A 25,287-nucleotide genomic window follows, 5' to 3' on the forward strand; every position below is an offset into this window, starting at 1 on the left:
GAGAAAGGCATTACAGTCAAGAACACCAACTGAGCAAGAAGCTTGGATCTCTTATAAACTAGCAATTTCTCAAGAAAATTGCACAAAGCTGTGCTGGGTTTTTTTTTTGTGTAAGAAAGGGGTGGAGAGAAGAGGAGGGGGATGATTTGATTAGAGAACGTGCAGGAAAGAAGATTGCCTCCTGATGCTGTTTCACATGCAGTGCTTCTTGGTGCCTGAAATGATAGAGGATCAAGAAGCATGGACTGGCAGGGATGCAAGAGAGCATCATATCAAGGCTATTGAATCGGATGCTTTAGTTTTTGTTTACCTGCTGCCTGTGACCATGCGAATGCCAGAGAAAAGCCTGCCTCCCCATTCTAATTCTCCTCCTACTCCTTCCTTCTCTCTTTAACCATCTTCTTCATCCTGATTTTTTCAGCTCACTTGCTAAAGAGAAGCAGGCATTGTCTGGTGTGTGTGGGTGGCACTGAGGAGGCAAGCTAAGCTACCCTCTCTGGGCATTGCCCTGCCACCAAGCACAGATGCCAGTTCCTTCAGTGGAAGAGGTGAGAGAAAGCTGCTAAAGTAGTTCTGTTTGGAACATGCCACCACTTTAGCCTTGTTTCTTTCTTTTACCTATATGTATGTATAAATATATATATACTTATATATACTGTATGGGTACTTCATATGTGTACAGCTCCTGTTAAAGGAGACATCTGTGGGTTGTCATATTCCATTTTCCGTGCATCTGCTTCACCACTGGTTCTCTAAAGTGGTCCAGCACAGGGACAAGAGAGATGCTACGCTCTCTCCAGAGGGGCTGAGCCCCTTTGCTTGGTTCTCTGTGTCTTCTACAGACTGTATATCTGGGTTCTTTCTCAAGCCTGGTGGGGTGTCCCACCACCACTTCCTGCTAGCCCCTCCCTCGCTGAGGTTCCTAACCCGGTAAGGGTGCACGGGAGGTGGCATGGCAGCAGCTATCGCAAGTGGACTGATCCGGCAAAAGCGCCAGGCAAGGGAGCAGCACTTGGACCGCCCTTCGGCCAGCAAGAGGCGCAGCAGCCCCAGCAAAAACCGAGGCCTTTGTAATGGCAACCTGGTGGATATCTTCTCCAAAGTGCGAATCTTTGGTCTCAGGAAACGAAGACTCAGACGGCAAGGTCGGTTGGTCTGTGTCTGTGGGCTGTATTTATCATTTCCTCTTTGTTTTTTCCTTCTGTCTATGTGCCCAATGGCAGTTTGTGTGCACTCATCCTTCTTTCTTATCCCCAGCGTCTCCCTGTTTCCGTTGTGTAGTTCTGTTGATGCTGTTCTATCGTTTTATTTTAAACAGATTGATAAGTTGCATGTGTTCAATGCATTGGCTGCGGGAAGTCTCTTCTTTATGTACAGCACACATTATCCCTTTGCTCTGGAGAGGAACAGTTTCACTGTACTGCAGGCCACTCTAGCAACAGGGTTAATGCAAGTGCCATTAGTGTTCTGTGCAGTGAAAGTAAAGTTACAATTTCAGCATTTACCCTTACCGTGTTGTTTCAAAGGGAATAAAACACTAGAATAATACAACAGGTCTATCAAAAAAAGGCATTTTGGTTGATCATACATAGCTTTAACAAATATGACTTCTATTTTTATATCACACCTTTTATATGTTAATTATTTTTCTTGTGATAGTTTGTATGTATGTTCGGTGAGTCTTCTTTCTATAAGTACTGTAGGTTGCCAAATCAGATGGTAACTTTCATGTTGTAAAAAAAATGCAGTCAGTAACAAGAGACCTGTATTTCAAATACAATTTCAATTAGTGAGTACAATATTTGTTTCTGAAGAGCATATAAAAACATCCATACAAAGAGTAACATTACATTGTGTAAAGCATTGAGTGGTAATATATTTCATCAATATTCTGTAATAATTCTGCTATGAAGGATACTTAGACTGTGTCATTCACTCATTTGTACCCTATTTGTATATGCATCTAGATAATGACTCTTATGGAAACCTATTTTCCCCGTCATGTCTTCTATTTATGTCCATCAAACTGTGTTCACAATAGTAATAACTGATTTACAGAATTTATGTTTAATATGCAAGCTAAATAACAGGCAATGCCTTAGTTACATAATTACTTAACCCACAGTGATACACTCAAATTTACAGATTGGTAATTGTTTCATTCCACGGTATTAGCGGCATGCTGTACCCAAACTTGTAAGACGACTATTAGCTATTACCATTCCATGCTAAGTATACTAAGCCCGGCCGGTTGTTAGCACATTGTGTTATTGTCACAGAGGTAGTGGTAAGCATTAGTCTTTGTGTGAGGCATACATACTAATGGTATGACACAGAAAATTAAGATGAATTGATACATTTCCTCTATAGATTAATACAGCACTGATTCATAGTCATTACAATTATTAATATATTCAGGTATTAATTATGTGATGTGGGAACTATCAAAGCTACTCTGAACAGCATGATCATGCTTGGATTAGTGTCACTGCATCACATACTATAAGCAAAGATTTAGGTTTATAATCCACATCACAGCTACATATGCTTAATAATTCTGGATGGATATACTTTTTACACTTGTAAATGGGCATACATAATGCATACTAAAAATGAATCTGTCATATGCAGTCCATAAAACCATTTAATGTGTTCAAAGCCACAGAACTTCTAACTGATGTGTGTGTATCAACTTAAGCATTTTATTAGCACATTGCTGTATATAAATTGCTTAAATCAGCAAGTGATGTTTATGGCAGCAACTGTGTTACAGGTTCAAGGGTACCAGATTTAAGATAATAGAAGCCACTGATGATAAATTTGATACTGTTTTGAACACGGCTTTATACAAATATGCTCTATGTCCCATGAGGTACTAGGTGCTATAACAATAATGCCTTATTTTTGTCTCCCACTCCAAAAGTATTTAAATGGTTACATAATAAGAATAGGTTATAATACGCAACATGAAATTTGCAACTGGATATTTAAAATATTCCTTATTTTAAAATAAGTCCAAAGTAATTGTATATTTACAGAATTTGATTGTCTAAAAATTAGTTATCTAGAGAGTATTTTTCCACCTAATTAGAATTTTAAGGTAAGAGAAAAAAAAGTTTGGCTTAAATACTTATGTTTTGTTTTATGTCAGTATGTTGTTCTGGTTTAGAAATATAGTGAAATCAGACTTTATAAATCAGATCTATTTAAAGTGGTTTTTTTTTTATAAACATTTGTAAAATTAATATGTCCACTCTAGCGATTCTTTGGAATCACAGCAGCAGAACAAAGTGTGAGAACTGATGCTGTGAAGAGAGAACAGGTTAGATTGTGTCTACTCATGTGTGCTGAGAATAGTTTATAAGTGAAGAAATCTGGCTGCATGCTGCACATCTCAAGGTGATGCTTCAATCTTATCACTCATTTCCAGAAAGCAGCTGGACAAAGTGTTTGCATAAATGAAAATTAGCCATCTATATCTGTATCACATTGAGCAGAAGGGAGAGTGACAATGAATGCAGTTGCTTGTCCTGTTTACTTTTAAGATTCTCTCCAGCTAATAAGCCTAAACAGAGCATCAGAATCTTTATTGAGTCGGTCTTCATTTTACAATGCTGTGTAAATATTCATGTCTGGAATACAGAATTGTAAAATGTTCTGTTGTATTAGCATTTGTGGCTAATCTAATCTATTTTTACAGATTTATTGGGACATCATTTTAATTTACTTTCAAGCTAGATGATCCTCACTTTATATACATACATTTACTTTGTGTTTACCATTCTGAGGCAAAGTCTTTAGAAATGTCCATTAGACAAAGGAGTAGCTGTAGATTTACACAACTAAAATCTATCATGTAGGAAAAGCAATATAGGTGCATATTTAAATCTTATTAAGCCGGTGCACTTATCTCTATGTAGATACTGGCTTTCTCTTTATTTTGCATTATGGTGGATGTGTGCGTTATTTATCTAATGAAATGCAATGTGTCACAACCTGCAGAATCTAGTGAGTTTTGCACAACAATGTGCTTATTTAACAGCAGTTTAATAGGTATTATCAATTGTTAACAGCCATTGAACTGAAAGGCCATTAATAATCAATAATGCAATTTGCACCATGGGGAAATTGCCTTTTTAGTATATATTCAATGTGATATTTCCAGCTTAGTGCAGCATAGTCTTTCAAATGCCTTGCACTCACGTACAGCGACAGCTTCCGGTGTTCTCCTTAGGACATAGTAACATCATTTTGGAACAAAATAGTATTTTTTGGCCATTCCTGCCAATAATATTTTGGAAATCTATAATGGGGAATACATGGAATATGGCAACCAAGACCATATATGCTGTTGCTTTCAATAGCAGATGATGGCAGATACAGTGTTTTGAACCCTTTGCCCAATTGTTTTATTTTTGCCATTGTACACAGAGCAATGTATGTTCTGATAGACTGCTGTTCCATGTAATAAAATGAGATTTTTTCATGACCTTAGGCAGGGTTACTATTTATCCCTCTGCCCGCAAATATATACCACCATTCACACAAAGGATAGACATGAGACTAAGTAATGGCAAATGGCCACAGTCTTTTATTTAAAATCTCTGAGGCAGGTGTAACAGGTCACTTCTTTGCCCACCAGACATCAGACACATCAAGGGGGTATTTTTAAAAAAATAGCCCAGGTACGCCACAAAATGCTCAAAGAGCAAACAGATGCAAAAGTTGTAAATAAGATACAGTAAAATGGGCACTGGCGGGTCTTCTTATGCTAAGACTCAGCAGCAAATTATGTATTGCACACATGGCACTCTCTAATTCCAAATATCTTACATTCACCATATCATTACCAGCTGCATGTATAATGCCTACATCTGATATGGGTCTGCCCTGTCTTGGCAGATTTTTGACAGGAATCACTTTGGCCCACTACATGCCTTTTTCTCTTCTCCTAAACCCCATTCCCTGTGATCATGAGCTCTTTTGTTACCATCTGTGCTCCATGCCAGTTCATAGCCTATATCGTGTCCTCTTTAAAAGCCAGAACACTTTTGTACCTCTCATATAATATTTAGGGATGACACTCTTAATTGACTATTAACATCCCCCTCCACGACCACCCACACCTGGCTCTCTGGTGCTCCAAACAGATTAGGGCACGTCTCTCTCACTCTCGTAGAACACTCCTCTCCAATAACAGCTCCTGACTCACCTGGCCCAGATTGGCTGACTAGGACCACTCCCATGGACCTGCCATGTTTTGGGATTATTCCCCATCACTACTTGCACAGATTTGTGATTGTAGCCATTCTGGACCCTTCTTCTCCAGCAGTCCAGCTCCTCATAAACCACCAATAAAGCTGTGTCCCAGGATGCCCCTACCATATTTATCAGCCAGATCTCTTTCAGCACTCTGACGATTGCTCCTGTTGCGTCTGCGCAGTCTTTCTGAAAGAGAGGGAAGTGAGCATTTCTTTCCTTTATGTTACTGTGCAGCCAAGCCAGGTTTGCATTGTTCACCTACTCTGCCTCCCAGATCTCACAGCACATATCCTCCTCCTATTCTCACACTAACAACAGTACTATTAACTCCTCACAGCAAACAGATGAATTAATCCCACAATATATCTAACAGTGAGCCCCACTTCAAGATCCCTGCTGTGGTCATCATCCTACCAACTGACTCCTAAGTTCAAAAGTGTAAGAGTGACTCAATTTATCTATGTAAAGTTGACATTTCCACTGTTTGCCATCTCCTATTGCAAACTAGGAAAATTTGTTGGGCAAGTTGCATCATTTTAGAAAAAAATTGGCAATGTCGGACTGGGGCATGAACGGCCCACTGGGAGAAGACAGAGGTAGGGGCCCATGAAATATTGTGTGTACTTCTAAAAGAGCATGGCCAATCAGCAGAGGTGAGGTGAGCCGCTAGAAGGGCGTGGTCAGCTTATGGAATAAAATACTTCAGTGTTTAGTCTCATCTTTCACTTGAACCGCTTTTTTCCCCCCGCTGCCAGCATCACAGCAGTCACAAGGGTTTGAAAACAGCAGCTCAAGTAGAAGTAACGGTACAGTGGCATGCTATATAATTAACAAGTAGCAAAAGAACAAAAATAAACTTTATTAAATTAAATTAAAAAAAAGAAACATTTTATAGAATATATATTGTATATATTATCTAAACTTTAAATATTTTGCATCTGATTCTAATAAATAAAAATAATATATGTACAGTATAATTATATATGTATAAAAATACAATACATGTACTTACATAGATCAACATCAGTGTAGTTGCTTCTTTTGTCTCCTGTCATCTCTCTTCTGTTATCATGTAGGTATGAAAGTAGTGCAGATAGACTAACTTAGAGTTGGATGGGGAAGAATGGTGGCAGGTAAGGTGTAGCAGCAGGAGATGTCTGGCAAAAAGGAGGAAAATTGTGTTTGTGGGACCAGTGGTCACACTGGCAGTGGTGACCAGTTAGGCAGAAATGTGGGGAGTGTGGTATATGGGGTACATGGAGGCTAGAATGGAGACCCCAGTCCTCACAGTATATTAACCCTTCACACACATACCAGTCCCCATAGTATATTAACCTTTTAAACACACATCAGACCCTATAGCATATTATCCCTTTACATACATATACACACCAGTCACCACAGTATCTTATTTCTTTACATATACACCATTCTCCACAGTATATTAACGAACACACACGGTGTATTAATAATCAAAATTACCTTATCTATAGAATGGTGCGGGAGACCCATGTGTCTGCTTCATGGAATTCTCATTGTGCCCTGAGTAGGAGCAGGGAATGTAGAAAGGGAAAGGGAGGATCTACAATGAGGTGGCAGGCCACCACCTCATACTTAAAACAAGGAAGGGGAAAAGTCCCTCGTTCTTTAAGTCCTCTTCAGGCAGTTTATTATAGAATCAGTCTTTGAATTCATATGCCACCATTCCTCCTTGTGCAAAATCTTGGCCCTTCCCCCAATAAAATGGGGCAGACCCCTCAGGCAGTGTGTCCCACCCGGGATTTCCCCAGTGGGTCAGTCCGAAACTTAATATCTGTATTTATGTGTAAGGAAAAAAAATTAAAAGAAATGAGGTCACTAAATGGAAATTGTTTTGAAACACTACTTGTTATGCTCAGTTAAACATAGTAAATTGTTTGAGATTGCATGGTCATTCGTAAAATAAGAGGTAAAGTACCATATTGTAAAGCGCTATGGTTTTATACAAGCAACTTATTACAAACTTAAAAGTGGAGATAAGACTCTTTATATGTTAGATGACCCGTTATTAAATAGGATAGATCACCATGTACATGCATTGTAAGCTTCTTGTAGGAAAAGCTTTTAGTAGGATTTTGACACTTGAATGAAACACATTACTTTTCTGCTCTTCATTTCAGTTGTGGTTTTATCTTAAATCTGTGCAAAATGAATAGTATAACTTCCATACTGATGTTGTAGTGATTTAACAAAGGATTATACAAATATACATAATATTATCGCAGCCTATCAGCTTCTATCAGACAAGGTAGTTACGAAAACATGTGCTTAGGTAATACGCTAACAATACAGTCCACATTTCAGCCTTGTTAATCATCAGTATATGTAATCCAATTTTTCACATTTTGGTAATTTGCACTAAATGTACAGATGGTGCAAAGTTTACTTAAAGCGATCACTTGATAACGCACTTCCTGAGGATGTGCCTTAGTGCAAGACTGCATCGTGTATATATGTCAGTGCAACACAATTACTGTGCCTAGTGACATACGTACAATCACATAATTGGTGTTAGTAAACTTTGCTCTGTATAGTGGATTTTCAGAACGCCTTGTTGCAGTGGACAAGTAAATTCTACAATAGAATACATTTATATGACTGAACCTTTTCAATCCTCTCTCTCAAACCTCTTGGGCATGTGCCAAGAGGTATGTATACTGCAGTCACTGTAAAATAAAGTACAATAACTAAACAAATAAGCATTTCCAGAATATATGGAAGCAGGTGTTTAGGGATATTACATGTCTCATGGCTGATTTCTAATGTGACAGTAGGCACATTAAAAGTTCCTATGATGCTTTTTTCCTCCTGTGAGAAGCCTCAAGTGACTACACTCAGCAGAAGGTCAGTGGGAAGGTGGTGTTGGGGGCAGAATAATGTTTCATTTAGTACAGCGCTGCGGAATTAGTGGCGCTATCTAAAGAAATGTTGATGATAATGATATAAGAACATCAATGGAAAACTCTTCAATTCCACTTTAAATATGAGTTTTAGTTAATCCCCTTCTTTACCAATAATAGTAATTTAGTGTGGGCCCATTCCTGCTACCCTTACCATTTGCTGTATTTGAAAAGGTCCCAAAAATCATACTTAACCAGGATCTCTGACAAGTAACTCTGTGGTTTTCAATTAGAGATTCTTGTTTTTTTTGCTTTTCATTGATTCTGTCCTACTCCAGAGAGAGTTGGGCAATGCCAAAGGTGATCAGCAAGGGTTCAGGATATGCATAAGTGCTAAAACCCGCTAAATATATAGATTGTTGGGGGTCCCAGGCGAGGGACCCCCACCAAGGTGAAGGGATTTAGTAACATTGAAATTTAAAGTGAGAGATACCTTAAGTTGCCCCAGTTCAATTATATAGAAGTTTGAGCAGTAAACTGTACTGGGGCTGCCTTAGCAGCTGCACAGAGCATAGTTTGTTTTCTTGTACGCTTAAGGTTAATTTAAAATGATCACATATAAACATTGGTGAAACTTGGATGGGTCAGCGATTAGAGTCAAAGCACACTTAGACCCATAAGGCCTCCCTGTCTGTCTTCATTGTAATACGGCGTTAATCCGATATTCATTCATGTTTATTTGTAAAAACAATTGTGCAATATAAGTATAAAAGTATGTCTTCATTGAGCATATGCGAATCTCTGTGTATTATTATCTCATGAGGCTCAATGGACCCTACATCTGCTCTGTATGTGATATAAGCTTGTGCTATATGAAATAAGCTTGATATGAACACAGCTCACACTATGGCATTGTTATAGTTTATTTATTTATAAAATGCCTCATATGTATTATGTTTGGAAATGTTGTATGTTTGGAAAGGTATACAATTGTCATTTGTTAACCCAAAGTGATTCATTATTACAAACATTCACTTAGGGTACTAGGTAGATTTGTAAGCAAGGAGATGGTTGCCACCAGTGGCAAGTCATTATTTTTTATTTCTGCTTGGTTTATAAAGCCTGTAAACAGAGAATGTTATAATGACAGTGTTCTACCCAGAAAATTTTGCCAGCTGGGTGGCATTGAGAAGGAGCCAGGTGGGGGCAGTTGTCATAATGTGCAATAATAATGAAAAATGCTGGAGGTTATTGCCCACACATGTCAGGACTGGTCAGACTGGTGGTCAGTGGACTAACACACACTGCTGGCTGTAGTGCTTACATAGTGTCTGTTCTAATAGGAGAAACAATGGTTTATTCTATTATAATAGGACTCTTTTGGGTTTCAAGAGCTTGGTGTCAAATAAAAACAGCCGGGAGGAGGACTCGAGAAATAGGTGTTGGGGAGAACACTGAATGATATACTCAGAATATTCCATCTACAATAACTCTGATGAATACTGTTGTATTTAGATAAATGTAGCGAAATTTGGTTGATCTTTTGAAAAATCCTTGCCGAAATGTAATTAATAAATATAATCAATGATAGACGTTTGGTAGCTGATTCACTTCTGTTTAAACATGTTGTATGATACATGTACCCACAATTTGTCCATAAGATGAAAAACTGTCCTGTTTACTTAATGTTTTGGCAGGCGCTTTTTGATATTTTTGCATTACATTATCATGACTGGTAGATGGCACTGTTGCTTTTAGTGTTTCTTTTAGCAGCTTAACTTCTCCATCCATAGACTGCAACTGCAACAGCAGCTCATGCAGATTGAGAAAAAAATTGAGCTTCTTCAAAGTTAATTTTTACAGGTTAATAATTCATTTTATATGATTGACTACATTTGAAATTCATAAAAAAAACTCTTTAGTAAATCTAAATACATATAGTTGTTCGGCTATTTAGAATGAGTAAAAAACTTAGTCTGATTTACAAACTACAGGTTCACTGTGCTTGTAACCAAATAAGATGTCACTTGACTACATAAATCATGTGTACTCTACGTATCATGTCACATAATTTACACATTGGATTTTGTGTATTCTAGAATATATAGTGGAATTGACCTCTAAGAATGAAATGCCTTACATATATTTTATATGCCTAGTGACAGCAAAATGTCTTCCTTCACAGATCAATTTATTATGTTGATCACATGTTTTCTACATACTAAAGCAGCCCACAGACTGCATTGCTTAGTTTTTTTAACATTTGAAAGAATGTATTTTCTCTCTCATTGTTATTTGGTGTACCACATTCTAGGAAGTCACATGTAAATTCCAACATTCTTATGGCTTCAGTCTATCCAAATCCTATACTGAGCTGCAATATGTTATGCATATTTGTTCAATCCATGCAAACCAGCAATTTTCCTACAAATCCAGAAATATCTCAACGAAGTCAAAATCTGTCTGAAGCTGTTTGTTTACTAATTACCTATTTGTTGAGTGATCTTCTGTCCACTGTATTTTTTTTCTTTGTTTTATTTGCTATTGTAATGTAAAATCATCTACTGAGCAGTCTATATGTGAACGAAACATATTGTGACATTCTTATACTTAATGGCATAAAAGGACTCATTTGCATTTCAACACCGAACATACCTAGAAAACTAAGTACAGAAAAAAAAGTACTTATGTATGTATGTTCGGTCGAATATATCCCAAAATGAACCCAACTTAAAAACAGTAGTGTTTGCACCAGACATACATCAAGGGGTAAATGTATCATACTCCGGTTTGTACAAGTCGCCGGAAATCGGCGAGTTGACAGCTAAAATTTAAAGTGGCGCTACCTTGTAAAGGGAAACTTGCCTTTACAAGGCAGCGCCGCTTTAAATTTAAGCTGTCAACTCGCTGATTTCCGGCGACTTGTACAAACCGGAGTATGATACATTTACCTCCAGGTGTACAAGGTTGTATACTTATGCCTAACAATAGCGTAGTGATGCACCTTGACAGTGTTAGTAAATGCTACAGTTGATGTAACTTATTTGTACACAATATAACAATGTAATTGTGTCTTGACTGTTAATAGTTAATGTGAAAGATACATTTTATATATAAAATGGAATGAAATAAAAACACTTCCACATATGTTGTTTACCCCCTTTAAAAGTACAATTGGAATATTGTTTCATGTAGTAGTCCAAGTAGAAATTACATATAACTAATGTCCATGCCGCAACTTGGTATAATATAGCTATGAGACTAATGAATTAAGTACTAGCAGACAAAAAAATCAGTACACACGCAGCCAATCAGAAGCAGACAGATAGTGGTCATCATCATTATCATGATCACAAGCATACTTATGTAATGAAAACCAGGCTAAACTTTCAGTATTGTATATTAGTATATATATGATATATTTGTAAATATAATTATATATGACAAATACAATGAAAAAGCCTATCATTTTAAAATAGGTTTAGTCTAGAATTTTAATAGCTAAGTGAGCACTCTAAATACCGCATGAATTAGCACTCAAAACAAATCTGATCTGAACTGTGGGTTTAAATAATACAGGTGCAGGTATAGTGCAGAAAAGTCTGCTCTACATTATTAATTAGAAATATGCTTATCTTAGGTTCTACAAAAAGATGATGTTTGAAATCTGGAACAAAACTTTTGATGATGATATCTTAATGGCTCTAAATAGATTTCTCTACAGATGGGCAGTTTTATTCCTTGTGTACGGTAATAGGCAATAAAGATTATTAATCAGCATGGTACAGTTGACATAAGTGTAATTTCTTGTTGAAGAGCTATTTCAGGTTATTTTACCATAGAAAGTAATGCATTGTTATTGAAAAACACCAAGGGGTATATTTACTAAACTGCGGGTTTGAAAAAGTGGAGATGTTGCCTATAGCAACCAATCAGATTCTAGCTGTCATTTTGTAGATTGCCCTAAATAAATAACCAGAATCTGATTTGTTGCTATAGGCAATATCTCCACTTTTTCAAACCCGCAGTTTTGTAAATATACCCCCAAGAGGCTTTTTAAGTAACATGGTGGAAATAGCACAACTGTCCTGTGATACACAGCAACCAATCAAATATCAGTTTATTGTTTAGCTTTGTTTTTTTTTGTTTAGACTGATATGTTATTAGTTAATATGGATCACAGCACATTTGTGTGTAACCCCCTGTCCATCTGTGGGGTGGTGTAGGTAACTCCATACCTCCCAACATATTGTTAGGCGACATCAGGACAGGGGGCGTGGCCACTTCATGATGAGGCGTGGCCATGGCACGATGGGAGCGTGTCTACCCCTTTTGAAGTGCTAGACTGCCCTGTTCTCTTCTCCAATTCAAACACCTTCATTGCCATGCACACCAGTGTGAATAGACAATACTACCAAACTTTCCCACCCATGTGACAATGCTGTCCCTGTAAGAATAACGGGACAGGGCCCTCAAATCGGGGCTGTCCCACCTAAATCGGGATGGTTGGGAGGTATGTTTTTTTGGGTTTTTTTGACACCTACCTCTTATTCACCACCGAGGCTTAGGTAAATTTTTTCAGTTACCCTCTTCCCAGGATAAAGTTATAATATCATGTGTGCCTGCCATGTTACAAGAAAGTTAGGTGCGGAACAGCAGGCATAGTAGCACAGTACAGTCACAGCTGACAAATGAATGGGTGTCAGACCATCTCTATGATTTAATACATATTTTCTCTTTTGCACAGATGTCCGTTGCTGAATTAGTACATCACATAATCTATCCCCAGAGCTTAGTCTCATTGACTGAGATTATTACTTGGGGGCTGTTGCAGAGTTGGCCGCAACTTCGCCCCAAAATCATAGGTCAAATTGGTAAGGGGTTAGTGTGTATAAGTATCTACGGTAGTTATGTACTATCAACCTTTTGTAAAACTGGAAAATACATACACTGGATGCTATATATAGGCCTAATAGTGTATACAAAATTCTTCAATACCAGGAAATAAATGTCGCTTCTCAAAAAGGATCAGCAATACCTTTAATATACATAAACAAGCCTGAAAATTTAATTAATAAGGGAAGCACAGACTTATATACAATAATCCATCAATCAAAAAATTATTCAGTATTCTGGCTTAGGAAATATATAACACATTTATTAAAAATATCTATAGTAATACTTAAATAAAATATATCAAACATAGAGATCTCATGCATTACCAGCTGATATATATGTTTGATATTTATTTTAATAAATGTATATTACTAAGCCAATATATTTAATCCTTTTTTTATTGCGGGCATATATGTCTACACATCTCTTAAGTGATTTTGTGAGCTTATTGCGTTCTAAAACTGTCCACACATGGGCAGAGATGTTAATTTTATCTGATCACTGCAAGATCAAGGGGTACATTAGTAAAATGTCTCAAAAGGAAAATTGGAGTAGTAAACAATCAGATTCAAATGATAATTTTTAGAATCTTCTCTATAAATGATAGCTAGAATGTGATTGGTTGCAATGGGCAACACCTTAAATTATCCTTATTAGATGTTTTCGTAAAGCTACCCCGAAATCCCTGTCCAATTTGGCCAAACTAAGATAAACAGTTATTCTTGATGTCCTCGCCAGATTGTGAAAAATAGTCCAGTCAGTGACCTATAAAAAAAATATTTTAAATGTCTCCGACCCACAGTGGATTCTTCTATGCCTGATTCTCCAAGTTGAGCCCACTCCTGAGATCACACCCACTGTCTCTTTCCGAATTACATTTTTCCCTACCGGCGACTACCAAACCCCCATTTTCATTTATTCCTCCCCACTTCCTTTTTCATCCTTCAAACTACTGTCCCAATGCTAAATAATCATTGGAATATTGTTCTTTTTTCTCCTGATATCTATACTGTATTCTACTTCTTTTAGTTTCCCTAATATTCTATTCCGTTGATTGTTTATTGCCTGTGTTTATATATATATATATATATATATATATATATATATATGTGTATGTATGTATATGTTTTAAAATACAAAGGCTACTCAAAATAATTATTTTTTTTAATATGGTTTTAAAAAAAAATTATTTGATCATCCCATATATTATATGAATAATTTGGCACACCTGATGCAGTCCTTTCCACTGTATTGCATAACTGTGTAAATCAGGCCCCATTCAGATTCTTTAAAAGAAGGTTAAGATAAAGTTTAACATTTAGGGGTCTATTCACTGACCTGCAATAAGCCAAAAATCTGCAGAAAACAGCTGTTTTCTCCAGAGATTGGCCATCGCAGCTTTTCGTTTAATTTATTAAGGGGTTAAATCAGAAATTCCTCCTGCCTTAACCCGCTTAACACTGGTCACTGCACTCCCTATACACTTCTATGGGGACTGCGATGTGACCCAATTTTGCTAGCTTTAAAAAAAACTAAGCCTTAAAAACTAATCTTGCCTTTTGTATAGAGTCCACATTTTATACTTTAACTATTTATAATAGTATTGCATGTATTTACATCTATATTTTTGTTTAACGAAGATCCATTGTAACCACAAAGCTATCCTAAAGTCTGACAAACATTTGTTAACCAAGCAAAATGTTATATAGTGTCTGTAATATACTGTACATTTGGAAAGTAATTTTACCAATAAGCAGCTGTCACTATAGTAAATTGCTTTCAAACATCAATTTCCAAGTTGCAGCAATACAATGTGAAAACACTATTATATTGTTCCGATGACTTGTTTTGCCTGCTAGAGATGTGAAGCTTATTGTATGGGAAAGAAATAAAGTTCTGTTAAAAATGTCATATTTGCCCTTGAAGTAACAGAATTCCTCTTCTCATAGAGATGTGCAAACTATTTGAGGGTTATCTGCATTATGTGATGGCAAGCTCCCCAGAGACGTGAAACAGTTAAATATATTTATGAGTGATGTATTGGTCATAGATGTGCAGCAGATGACAGCCAGTAATGTATAATTCCATCATTTTTACACACTGCTGGTTATGGGCAAATAGCACTGTTTCTCTAGTAGGCCTTTAGATTCCCCCACCTCAGTTCTGGCCTCCAGATTACCTGTTCCTTAGGTTGAGTAAGATAATGGTCTCTATTATGGTGAGATATATGCACATTATTTGGAAGGAATGTCCATACCTGGGCATTTGCTTCTGAACTGCTTTAGGTAAACCTGTCACCTACACATAGTGGGCACATCCATTTTGTGTGCTAAATTAATAATATTCAGGAGAATTTATCATTTGACTAGAGACCAGTACTTCATGAATAAAAGTCAGATACAATAAGCTTATATGCATTTAACATACTTGAAGCTAACAGTTGTTTATTTGTTTTTTTTAATTAAAGGGGCTTCTACTTCAAAGTAAATCACCTCCCTTTCCAATATCATTACATTGTTGCGGATCCTCCTTTGAGACCTCCACCATCATGAATAGATTCAAATATATTACTTTGTTTGGACTGGACGGCAAGAGATGTCACAATAATAAAAACACATTGTTTTAACCTGCATTCTTATTTAAATGCATAGATGCATTTGCAGTTACCCCTGGGGTTGAGTATGGCAACTGCAAAGTTTTGGGGTGTCTGTCAACTGTTTACCCATGGACTGATGAAGGAAGTGCCCACAGCAGTCTTTTCCATCAACTTTTTTGAACATCTAGACCCATTCTCTGATGGTCTGTAATTAGTATCTACAAGAGGAATATTAGCAAAATGAACCCACACATTTTGAATCACACAGAGACAGACCCAACAGACCACTGTAATATGCCATGGTTTCTTAAATGACGAACCAGAGCAGAGTCAGGGAGAAATTCTTTTGGAGGACATGATGTTCCATCCATACAGAGACTGCTACCTGGCAGCTTTTTTCTGTATAGCCCTCAACATCTTTTACTATGACAGGAGACCGGGACACAAATTTAACTTCACAGAATATGCCAAATTTATTCAACAACTATTCTCTCCTACTAGTACTACTCTAACAAAGTCTTCTGTAGAGGATCATGGTGTACTGATAGCAGGGAATTACCAATCAACAATGACAGAGAATGGAATCCCAGAGCAGGGATCAGTATAGATGGACATGATCCAGGAAAGTTTATTCAGTACAAATAAATGAAAGGATTAAACCAGAGAATAGTCAAACAAGTCAGGGTCCAGGGTCTGAGTGGTTAGAGGTATTACTGAGGATTGAATCAAACAGGTAGTCAGGCAGGATGGGGTCAATACAAGATGGACCCATAAATGACATAGACTTAATAAAGTATAACAGACAAGAAGGCAGCAGGATAGACACAATGGGGATGGGGAAAGACCTGTCACCCAAACCACTACTAGGGAACAGAGTTCCCAGTCACAATTTTCCCCTTGGGACTAACTTGTGAGGAACTTTATAGTCCATCATCTTTACAGTATTCAAACCATATGATATAAATATATATATTCTATAATAATCGAAACTGGCTATTCAGATGGAAAAAGCATATTTTATATTTGATATAAATGTGCTCCACTTTCTAACTTTAAGTAGTTACTTTAAGTAGTTATAAAATGAAGCATTCAGCTTGATACGAGTGTCTGGCCTTGAAAGGACTATTTCATACTTAGCTCCTATCATTGTCGACAATGCCAGAAGTATGATGCCTTTTTCTACTATTAAAGACTTTTTGTAGAAAATAATTCTCTTGTGATATGCAGATTATAATGAGCTCTAGGCAGAACAAAGTATAGCATTATGTTCTCTTATGGATTACATTTATGGTATTGTTAGCTGCTTATTTTTCCCTCATTAAAATATAAGAGACTGTGTAAAGTAAAACTATATATATATATATATATAGAGAGAGAGAGATAGATAGAAATGTACACTTTGGTGTGAATGCTATACCTCCAGGTCACGGATTGCCCTTCTGCAAAATCTGTGCTTGCAGAGATTCTGCCATGTTATCAGTCATAATATAGAGCCGAACGGGAATACATTTTCCTTGTTTTTATGGCTACCAACTGTTGTTCTTCTATTAAAAGATCACATAATTTAATTGTATGCATTGTGCAACATTAAAAATAAAGGTATTTAACATTTCCTAACACTTAAAAGGTACAGTAGGTTATTTGGTGACTAATTTATTTGGTGGATTGCAAGCTACTAGACATCTTAGTCTCTGTTCCCTCTAATGATCTTTAATTTACTTTTAGAAAGTACAACTGATATGTATACTGCAAACGTCACACTGGAGTGGCTTTACTACCAAAAACTTTAGTGTCCTGAAGTGGCCGAGTCAAAGCCCAGAGCTCAATCCGGTTGAGCATCTGTGGCACCATTTAAAAATTGCTGTCCACCAACGATCACCATCCAACCTGATATAATCACTTTTTTTAGTTTTTTGTTCATAATTAATTTGGACAAATGGTTTTGTTTGGCACATTATTAAGTACTTTGTGTTAATTAGTGAAATTAAATTTCAAATAAATCCATCATGGTTCCATGTTGTAACACAGAAAAATGTGATAAAGTCCAAGGACGTGAATACCGTTTATAGCCACTGTACATGTAAAGGTTAAAGAAATTCTGCAATATTAGTGGCATAGACCAAGAGATATCTTAAAAGTAGCATTTTCGGAATAGAACGGCATTTAAAGAGATGAAAGAAGATAACCACACAATCACAGACCTTTAAAACTTTAAAGAGAAGGTTTAAAGGTGGAGAATAAAGCACAGGCAATTATGTGTGTTTATACACTAATTGTTGTTGGCTATCAGTTTTATTAAGAGTTTCAAGATAACAGCTGATATTCAACCAGACTAAGGAGCAGGGAGAGACTGGAGCAGTTAACAGTATAAAGCATTTTATAAGGGCATCAAATCAGTGGTCACATATCAGTATACAGCTCCAGAAATTGCATCAAGTGCTGATATAACCCATATAAATTGACCTTTGTTGCCAGATATGTTTCATTATTTCCCAAATATCCTCCAAAATAGACATAATTTGTCCACTGTGCCTGATGGTAGTAATATTTTATTTAATAAATGCTGATCCATTTTCTCCACATAAAAACAATATGGAGCTTAATAACATATTCATAAACTATATGAAGCTATTGTTGGCATTTTGGCTCCTGGGAGCTTATCATCCATGTGCATGACCATAGGGGAGGTAATTGTAGATGACCCGAGGATCACTGAATGTAGTTCAACAAACCTTGATCCTAATTATGTTACTGGGTGGCTGGTTCATCATCCAATATGACAAACAAATAGTGCCATTAGTAGTGGAAGATGATGCACATCTGTTTTTGTGGCTTCTTTTACTAAAGACGCCAATTAACAGGTCTAGGTAGACTAAGTCTAAGAATGAGTACAAGTATGTTAATCGGCGCTGTATCCACCATACAAAATTAAAGAGGGTTAACCCTGCCTTAAAGCTACACTTGTCAATTATGAGCAGGACAGGGGGGGGGCAGGAGTTTCAAATGAAACCTTGTAGAGCACCATTATATCCTGGATAAATAACATGCAAGGATCACTAATTTGGGAAGGCAAGAGTGCTACTGTAAACTTTATATAATGAAGTCCAGATTTTCGTACATCATTCTCAATCTTCACCTACATGTGGAACCATGATTTACCATTAGTAATCTTGGCTGTTCTGTACTATTTTATCAGGTTAACACATGGGGGTAAATGTAGTAACTTAAACTGCAATTTTTCTAAAGGTAAAGCTCATCAGGTTTTGCCTTTCATAAAATTGCAGTTTTAAATAAAATAACTGCTGATTGATACATTCACCCCAGGATTTTCATTGATAACTAAGGGAATTTTTAGTCTGTATAAATGCACAATGTGGCTACTGGAAGGATATATAGATAATAGAAAATGGGGAATGTGGGAAATTCTCTATTGCTACTCGGTGTATCTTGCCATAACACACAATTATTACGGAAGGCCATCTATTCAAGTCTTCTATAAGGTTCATAAACAGTAAGAGGTAATTTCACTTATACAAAGAGTCAAACTATTATGATTTGTTTTCCTGGCTTTGTCTATCTATAACATTGAAAACATGTACATCTAATACCCACTAGGCATCTACAGTGTTAAAAGTTTACAAGTCACATATAACTCATTTAATTTGTTTAAGAAAAGTTCATGAGGAAAAGCTTAATTTGTGCAAGAGTAGAGCTTGTGCCCTTACCCCACAGGTGATAAGGGCAGAATGGTGGGGACACATATGTGACAAAGAGAGTGGGGTGGGCATATGTGACACATGCCCTCTCCACTCTCTCCTTGCCACATATGCTCCCCACCATTCTCCCCTGGTCATGTGTGCCACAAGCCACATCCCAATAAGTATCTATCATGTCCAATGAAGGATAGTTATGGTCTTCACAACAGTTGCCACCTCTGCTTGCTCCCTGGGGCTAGAACTGAGAGCACAGGTGATTCCCATTGATGAGATCTCCAGTGCTCTGCACAAAGGGCCTTCCTCATGGAGCATCAACATGTGTCGAGGATTGCAGAACTCTGACCCCTTCTTCACTGGACATTTCAGAATGGTACTAGCTGTTGGCAGGGGTGGAACAGTTCCACAAAATTGGGACTGTCCTGCAGAGTCAGGACATCTGGCCAACTGTGCTCTATTAACTGTTCTTGCAGCATAAACAACCTGCTGCTGCTACTGATGTCTTAATCTCTGCAGCTGTAAAGCTGGATCCAGACCCTGTTTGGAAAATATATTATTCACCTCCTGGAAAGCTGATTAACAAGGGAACACAATAAGCCTCCTTCCACCTCAACCATTAAATCACTAGAGTTCTCCTAGACTTCAGTTAACACCACCATTAAATTAGTAGCTCCAACATTTAGAGCCAACATTGCATTATTATTATTTATAAGGCTCCACAGATTCCATACCAATATAGATAAGATATAACGAATACAGTAAGCAAAATCACAAATGTTTTAATGAAAAAGTATCTTTATTTGTATAAAGGTACAAAAAACATACAATACTTTACATTCAAGTGTACACAGTACACTGTGAAACATAATCATACATACTTTTTAGTACAATATAAGACATAGGGTACAAAATATGACATCCTACACTATACATCAAGTACTGCAATAACCATGCAAACTTAAACGACATAACAGATTCAAATAAGCAATGGATGTGAGGGTACGGTAGGTGAGAGTGGTAGGGTCGGCAGATCACAAGCCCAAAGCTTGTGACACAAATATATGAAAAGGAGTATAAATTAAGGCAAGACATTCAACAAAACTTCAAACAGTGATGGGTTGGAGGGGGTAAGGGAGCACCATCTCCATTCACTATCTCCCTTACCCCCACCATCTCATTTCAGATTTTTGCAGGACAGTCATGATTTTTGGAGATCAACATAGATGTACCCTGCTGAATGGCATGGATTGATGCTGGAGTTTGGGCAAGTCAAGAGCATATCCTGATCCAGTTGGGATATTTTGACTTATTTATTATCAAGATTGACTCACTCTAATCTGGTGTACTCCTATATTTATAATATCCTACTAGGCTCCAAAAATGTATCTATCTGGATTCAGAGTGTAGTAACACCTTGTTTGATGTTCATAGAGCCCTGATTCTGTCTGACTTTACCACTCAAATAAGTGCTCAACTAAAAAGACAGGCAGCATCATACTCCTCCTCTACATTTTCCACAGTGGCCCTCCTCTCCCTGCCTAAGTGGAAGATCTGACTCTCCACATCGGATCACGAGATGTGGTGGTTCAGAGTCACTCATAAGCTGATAGTATGCCGTGCAGTGGTGAACTCACTAATGACTGTGTGCCATCCCATCAGGAGTCCTACTCTTCCACTCCAGTTGGGAGAGGACAGGATAGTGCTGCATAGCAACAGTTGGTGATGGGTCCACCTCATGGGTGCAGGGTGGGCTAAAAAGTTAAGGGTTGGTGCCGAACCGCCTTGACTCATGGGCACATGTGCACATCACACCCTGCACCCATGGTGGTTACACCACTGGTTCTGGTATTCCAAGTAACTGTCCTCTAACTTGGTCCTAAACTTTGTTTATAATTGTTTGATTTCTGAGTTTAGTTTAATAAAGAGACCTCTAATGAAGGGCCTTTCCACCTAAGTGGAGAAATATTCTTCCAGTTTGTACTTAATCTGTTAGCTAGATCGGTCAATAAAAAGTCATCCAAATGTCACCATTAGTAGTCTTGGCCTTGTTGTAAGTGAACCTAAATCTGCCATGAATTTTATGGTCTAACCAAGCATAATGTAAAATATGTTATAAGTTCAAGCAAGCAAAAGAAGTTGAGGTTGTAATGACATAATCAATCCTGGAGTAGTGCTTATGGAAATCACCACAACAAAACAGCTACTGTAATAATAAGGTAGATAAAATTATCTATCGTATTGCTAAAGATCTGGAAATGGGCAGCATTAGTAACTATCTAGGGGTCAGGTTAATATAAAAATTAGTATCCTGGATATATATTTTTCGGCATATTTGCAAATATTTAGATATACCATTATTTAATTTATAGCATATATATACTATTGCTAAATGGCATAATGTGTTGCTATATTTTAACTCTTAGATCTCCTAGTTGTTGCACATTTATTTATTTTGTTGTATCCATTAGTCCTTTCTTCATATATTATTAGTTTCATGTCCCATTATTCAAGTTTTATGTTCTTAACAAAACAACATGTAAATTCAAGTGCATGGGCACTGGTGAGTACAACAAACACTAATTCTAGCGAAAATTCTAATCTGGCAACAAGCACAAGAATAATGGGCTTTACTGATGTAATGTAAGGATTGTGCTTGGAAACAAAAGGTTCTCAAGGCGGTAGGGGGGGTTATGATGATGGCCAGTGGCTACTAGAAACAATGGTCAATGCAAATAGGTGGAGATACTATAGGTGTAAATGACTGGTGGTAATTGTGGAACCATGGTTGGTGAGACTGCATTTTGAAGGGCAGTAGGAAGTTCTTGCATTATATTTAGTACAAATTATGTCATTCAAAATTTAATACACTGAAGTATGAAGACCACAAGTGCATAGAATCGTAAAGAGAATCAAGATATTACACCAATCTATTTAGCTATTTTATTTATCTTTTTAACAAAGTGAAGCTGAAAGCCCAAGTCTGCTTTAAGCATGCACAGATTCCCTAAGACTGACAGAGTGAAGTAGTAAGTTAGCCCTTCTCTATACCTCCCAACTGTTCCGATTTAGACGGGATAGTCCCGATTTGAGGGCACTCTCCCACCATTCCGAACGGGACAGATTTGGAAGGTGTTCACTGCTGCTCTGAAATGGTGTTTGGAGGGGAGTACTGGTTAGCCTAGCACTTCAAAAGGGCTAGGCATGCTCCAGGGGTGTGTCCACGCTCTATTGTGCCATGGTCATGCCCCCCATTGTGCCATGGTCACGCTCCCATTGTTCAGTTGCAAGCCCCCTGTCCAGCTGCCATAGAGACTAATGTTGGGTGGTATGCGTTATCAGTCTAAGCCAGTATCACAAGGCAGCTGTGTATTCCTCAGCTGCCCCAGTTATATTTCATTTATAGACTGTGATAAGTGATTTTTTTTAATTGCTACAGTAAGCAGTGATAGAAAATCAGCCTTATCACTGAATTTTAGTAAATAAACCCATATTCTAAAAATGGCTAAACATGGTCCTACAAACTCCAAACATTTTGGAGACAATTGTCGATCTACAGGTAACTGTGTAGAAAGTAAAACTAGGTGGTACACACTACGGGCCTGATTCATTAAGGAAAGTAAAGCAAACAAAATGGAGTAAGTGTTCTCCTGGACAAATCATCTTACAATGCAAGGGGTGCAAATTAGTTTTTTTTAATTTACACATAAGTTAAATACTGTGTTTTTTCATCTAGCACACAAATACTTTATAGCTTTATTTTTACACTGAAATTTAAAGTTGGTCTAGGATATGCTTTTGCCCAACTATAAGACTGCTATCACATTTAAAATTGATATCCCCCTCCAATGAAACATGGTTTTGCCAAGGTGCAAAGTTACTCCTTTTTTTTTTCTTTCCTTAATGAATCAGGCACTACATTTTTTTCATTTGATTATCATGCCAATCATACGATAAACGACTGTTAGGTCCTATATCGCATTAGTGTGTACACTCCCACGATCATGTTTTCTCATACCAAAGCATATCGTATCATTTCATTTGATTTTTTTGACCAGACTTAAAGTATCAACAATGGAATGATTTAGGGCAAATGTGGAAGTGTGTATGCACTCACGATCAGCATTGCAGGCAGATCTCCATAGAGTTTAGAGTCACAATCTGTAGGTTATGACAGACGAAGGAAGTAACTCTTGTAAGTGTGTACGCATGTATCGGCATGCTGATCCGGACTTTCAGTCGTTGGTAAAATCATGAAAGATATCGCATAGGGAGAAATGTTTTGTAGTGTGTATCTAACTTTACTGTTGACAATTGCAATCAATCAGATTGTAAGTGTCATTTTTAAAAAGTACAGTTTACAGAATTAAAGCAAACATCTGACTGGTGGCTATAGGTAACACCACAAGTTATTACTGGAATATTATTTGTAAATCTGTACTCTATCCAGGCAGGTATGTTTTAGATGATGAATCGGCTCTACTGACAACAGACATGCTTGTATTGTAATTTAATAGTTCACTAGTTCATGGCAAACTTTAATCTTTTCTTGCAGGACGATTGAAATGCATGATCATAATGTGCTTGTGCCTAGCATTTTTATGAAGTTAAAATCATAATTCAATTATTTTGCTTTTATTTGACTTGTTATCCTCCTGTGTATATTATAGTACAATTTCCATATTACTTATCACTGTTGTTTACTGAGTATTATGTTTGAACAGAGTAATTAAAATTCATTTTTCTTTTAGCTGAGAACAGGTACAGAAAAGTAGCAGAAGTATAAGGCATATAATCTAGAAATTACTGCTACAATTGTCATATGCCAATTTCATGCACTGGATCTCATTTTCTGCTGGAAAGAGACATCCATTAATAATGTGGCATGTCACTTTGTATATTGATGGGACCAAGCAAAAGGAATGAAAATACAGTGTCATTACTGAGATAAAGCTTTCATTTGAAATCGGTGACAAATTATTTCTACAGAAACAAAGGGGATAATAGTATCTTTTAACTCAAAATGTAAATAGTTTTTTAATGTGTACATTACTATTATTACAGTAATTCAAATACAGTCTGTCCTCCACAGATATGATTAAGTAGATGGTTGGTAGGCTTTGAGGAAGAGGTGAGTTTTGAGTGCACGTTTGTAGGAGCATAGAGTAGGAGAGAGACGGATGGAACGAGGGAGGTTGTTCCAGAGAAGGGGGGCTGCACGGGAAAAGTCTTGGATTCTGGAGTGGGAAGAGGTGATAAGAGTGGAGGAGAGGCGGCGGTCGCTGGCTGAGCACAGGGAGCGGGCAGGAGTGTGAATGGAAAGGATGTTAGAGATATAAGGGGCAGTAGAGTTGGAGAGAGCCTTGTTAGTGGTGGTGAGGAGTTTGAAAAGGATTCTGTAGGGGAAGGGGAGCCAGTGTAAGGCAAGGCAGAGAGGGGAGGCATTAAAATAATAGTATTCACAACTGATAAATAGCTCTATTTCCCTCCAACCAGCCCTAACATTAAATTAATAGCATACACTTTTAATAAATCTATTTCCGTCCCTCTAATTAGCCCCAGCAATAAATGAATAGCATTTGCGTTTAATAAATATAACCATTTCCCACAACCATCCCCGGCATTAAATAATTCATATTCACATTTAATAAATAGCTCTCCTCTCCAATCTCAGCCCACGCATTAAATTAATAGCCCCAAAGAACCCCAGAAATTAATTAAAGGTCCCATCACCTCATCTTAAATAAATAGGCCCCACTATTAAATTAAACAGCCCCATCATCACCCCACAAATAAATTAATAGCACCCACCATTAAATAATTAGCTTCGACCCATAGTCTACCATCACATTATTAGCCTACCTCCTACCCAGCTTACAGTAGAGACCCCTCACACACTCGACAATAAATTAATAGCATTTAAGTTTAATATATATACCCATTT

At 37.3% G+C, this 25,287-nt stretch overlaps 1 protein-coding gene across 2 annotated transcripts in view; it reads left to right on the plus strand.

The window, feature by feature from the left end:
• Positions 1 to 25,287, plus strand: part of FGF14 (fibroblast growth factor 14) — a 514,840-nt gene that overhangs the window by 314,652 nt on the left and 174,901 nt on the right. Inside the window, exon 1 of one of the 2 annotated variants that reach the window (XM_075199953.1) lies at positions 133 to 1,145. The exons of the other annotated variant lie outside the window; for it this stretch is intronic. Coding sequence (XP_075056054.1) covers positions 953 to 1,145 — 193 coding nt within the window. The 5' untranslated portion in view covers positions 133 to 952. Of the gene's footprint in view, positions 1 to 132; positions 1,146 to 25,287 lie in introns of those variants that run through there. 2 annotated transcript variants of the gene reach the window in all.

Source organism: Mixophyes fleayi, chromosome 2, assembly GCF_038048845.1.
Source record: "Mixophyes fleayi isolate aMixFle1 chromosome 2, aMixFle1.hap1, whole genome shotgun sequence".
Classification (NCBI taxonomy): domain Eukaryota; kingdom Metazoa; phylum Chordata; class Amphibia; order Anura; family Limnodynastidae; genus Mixophyes; species Mixophyes fleayi.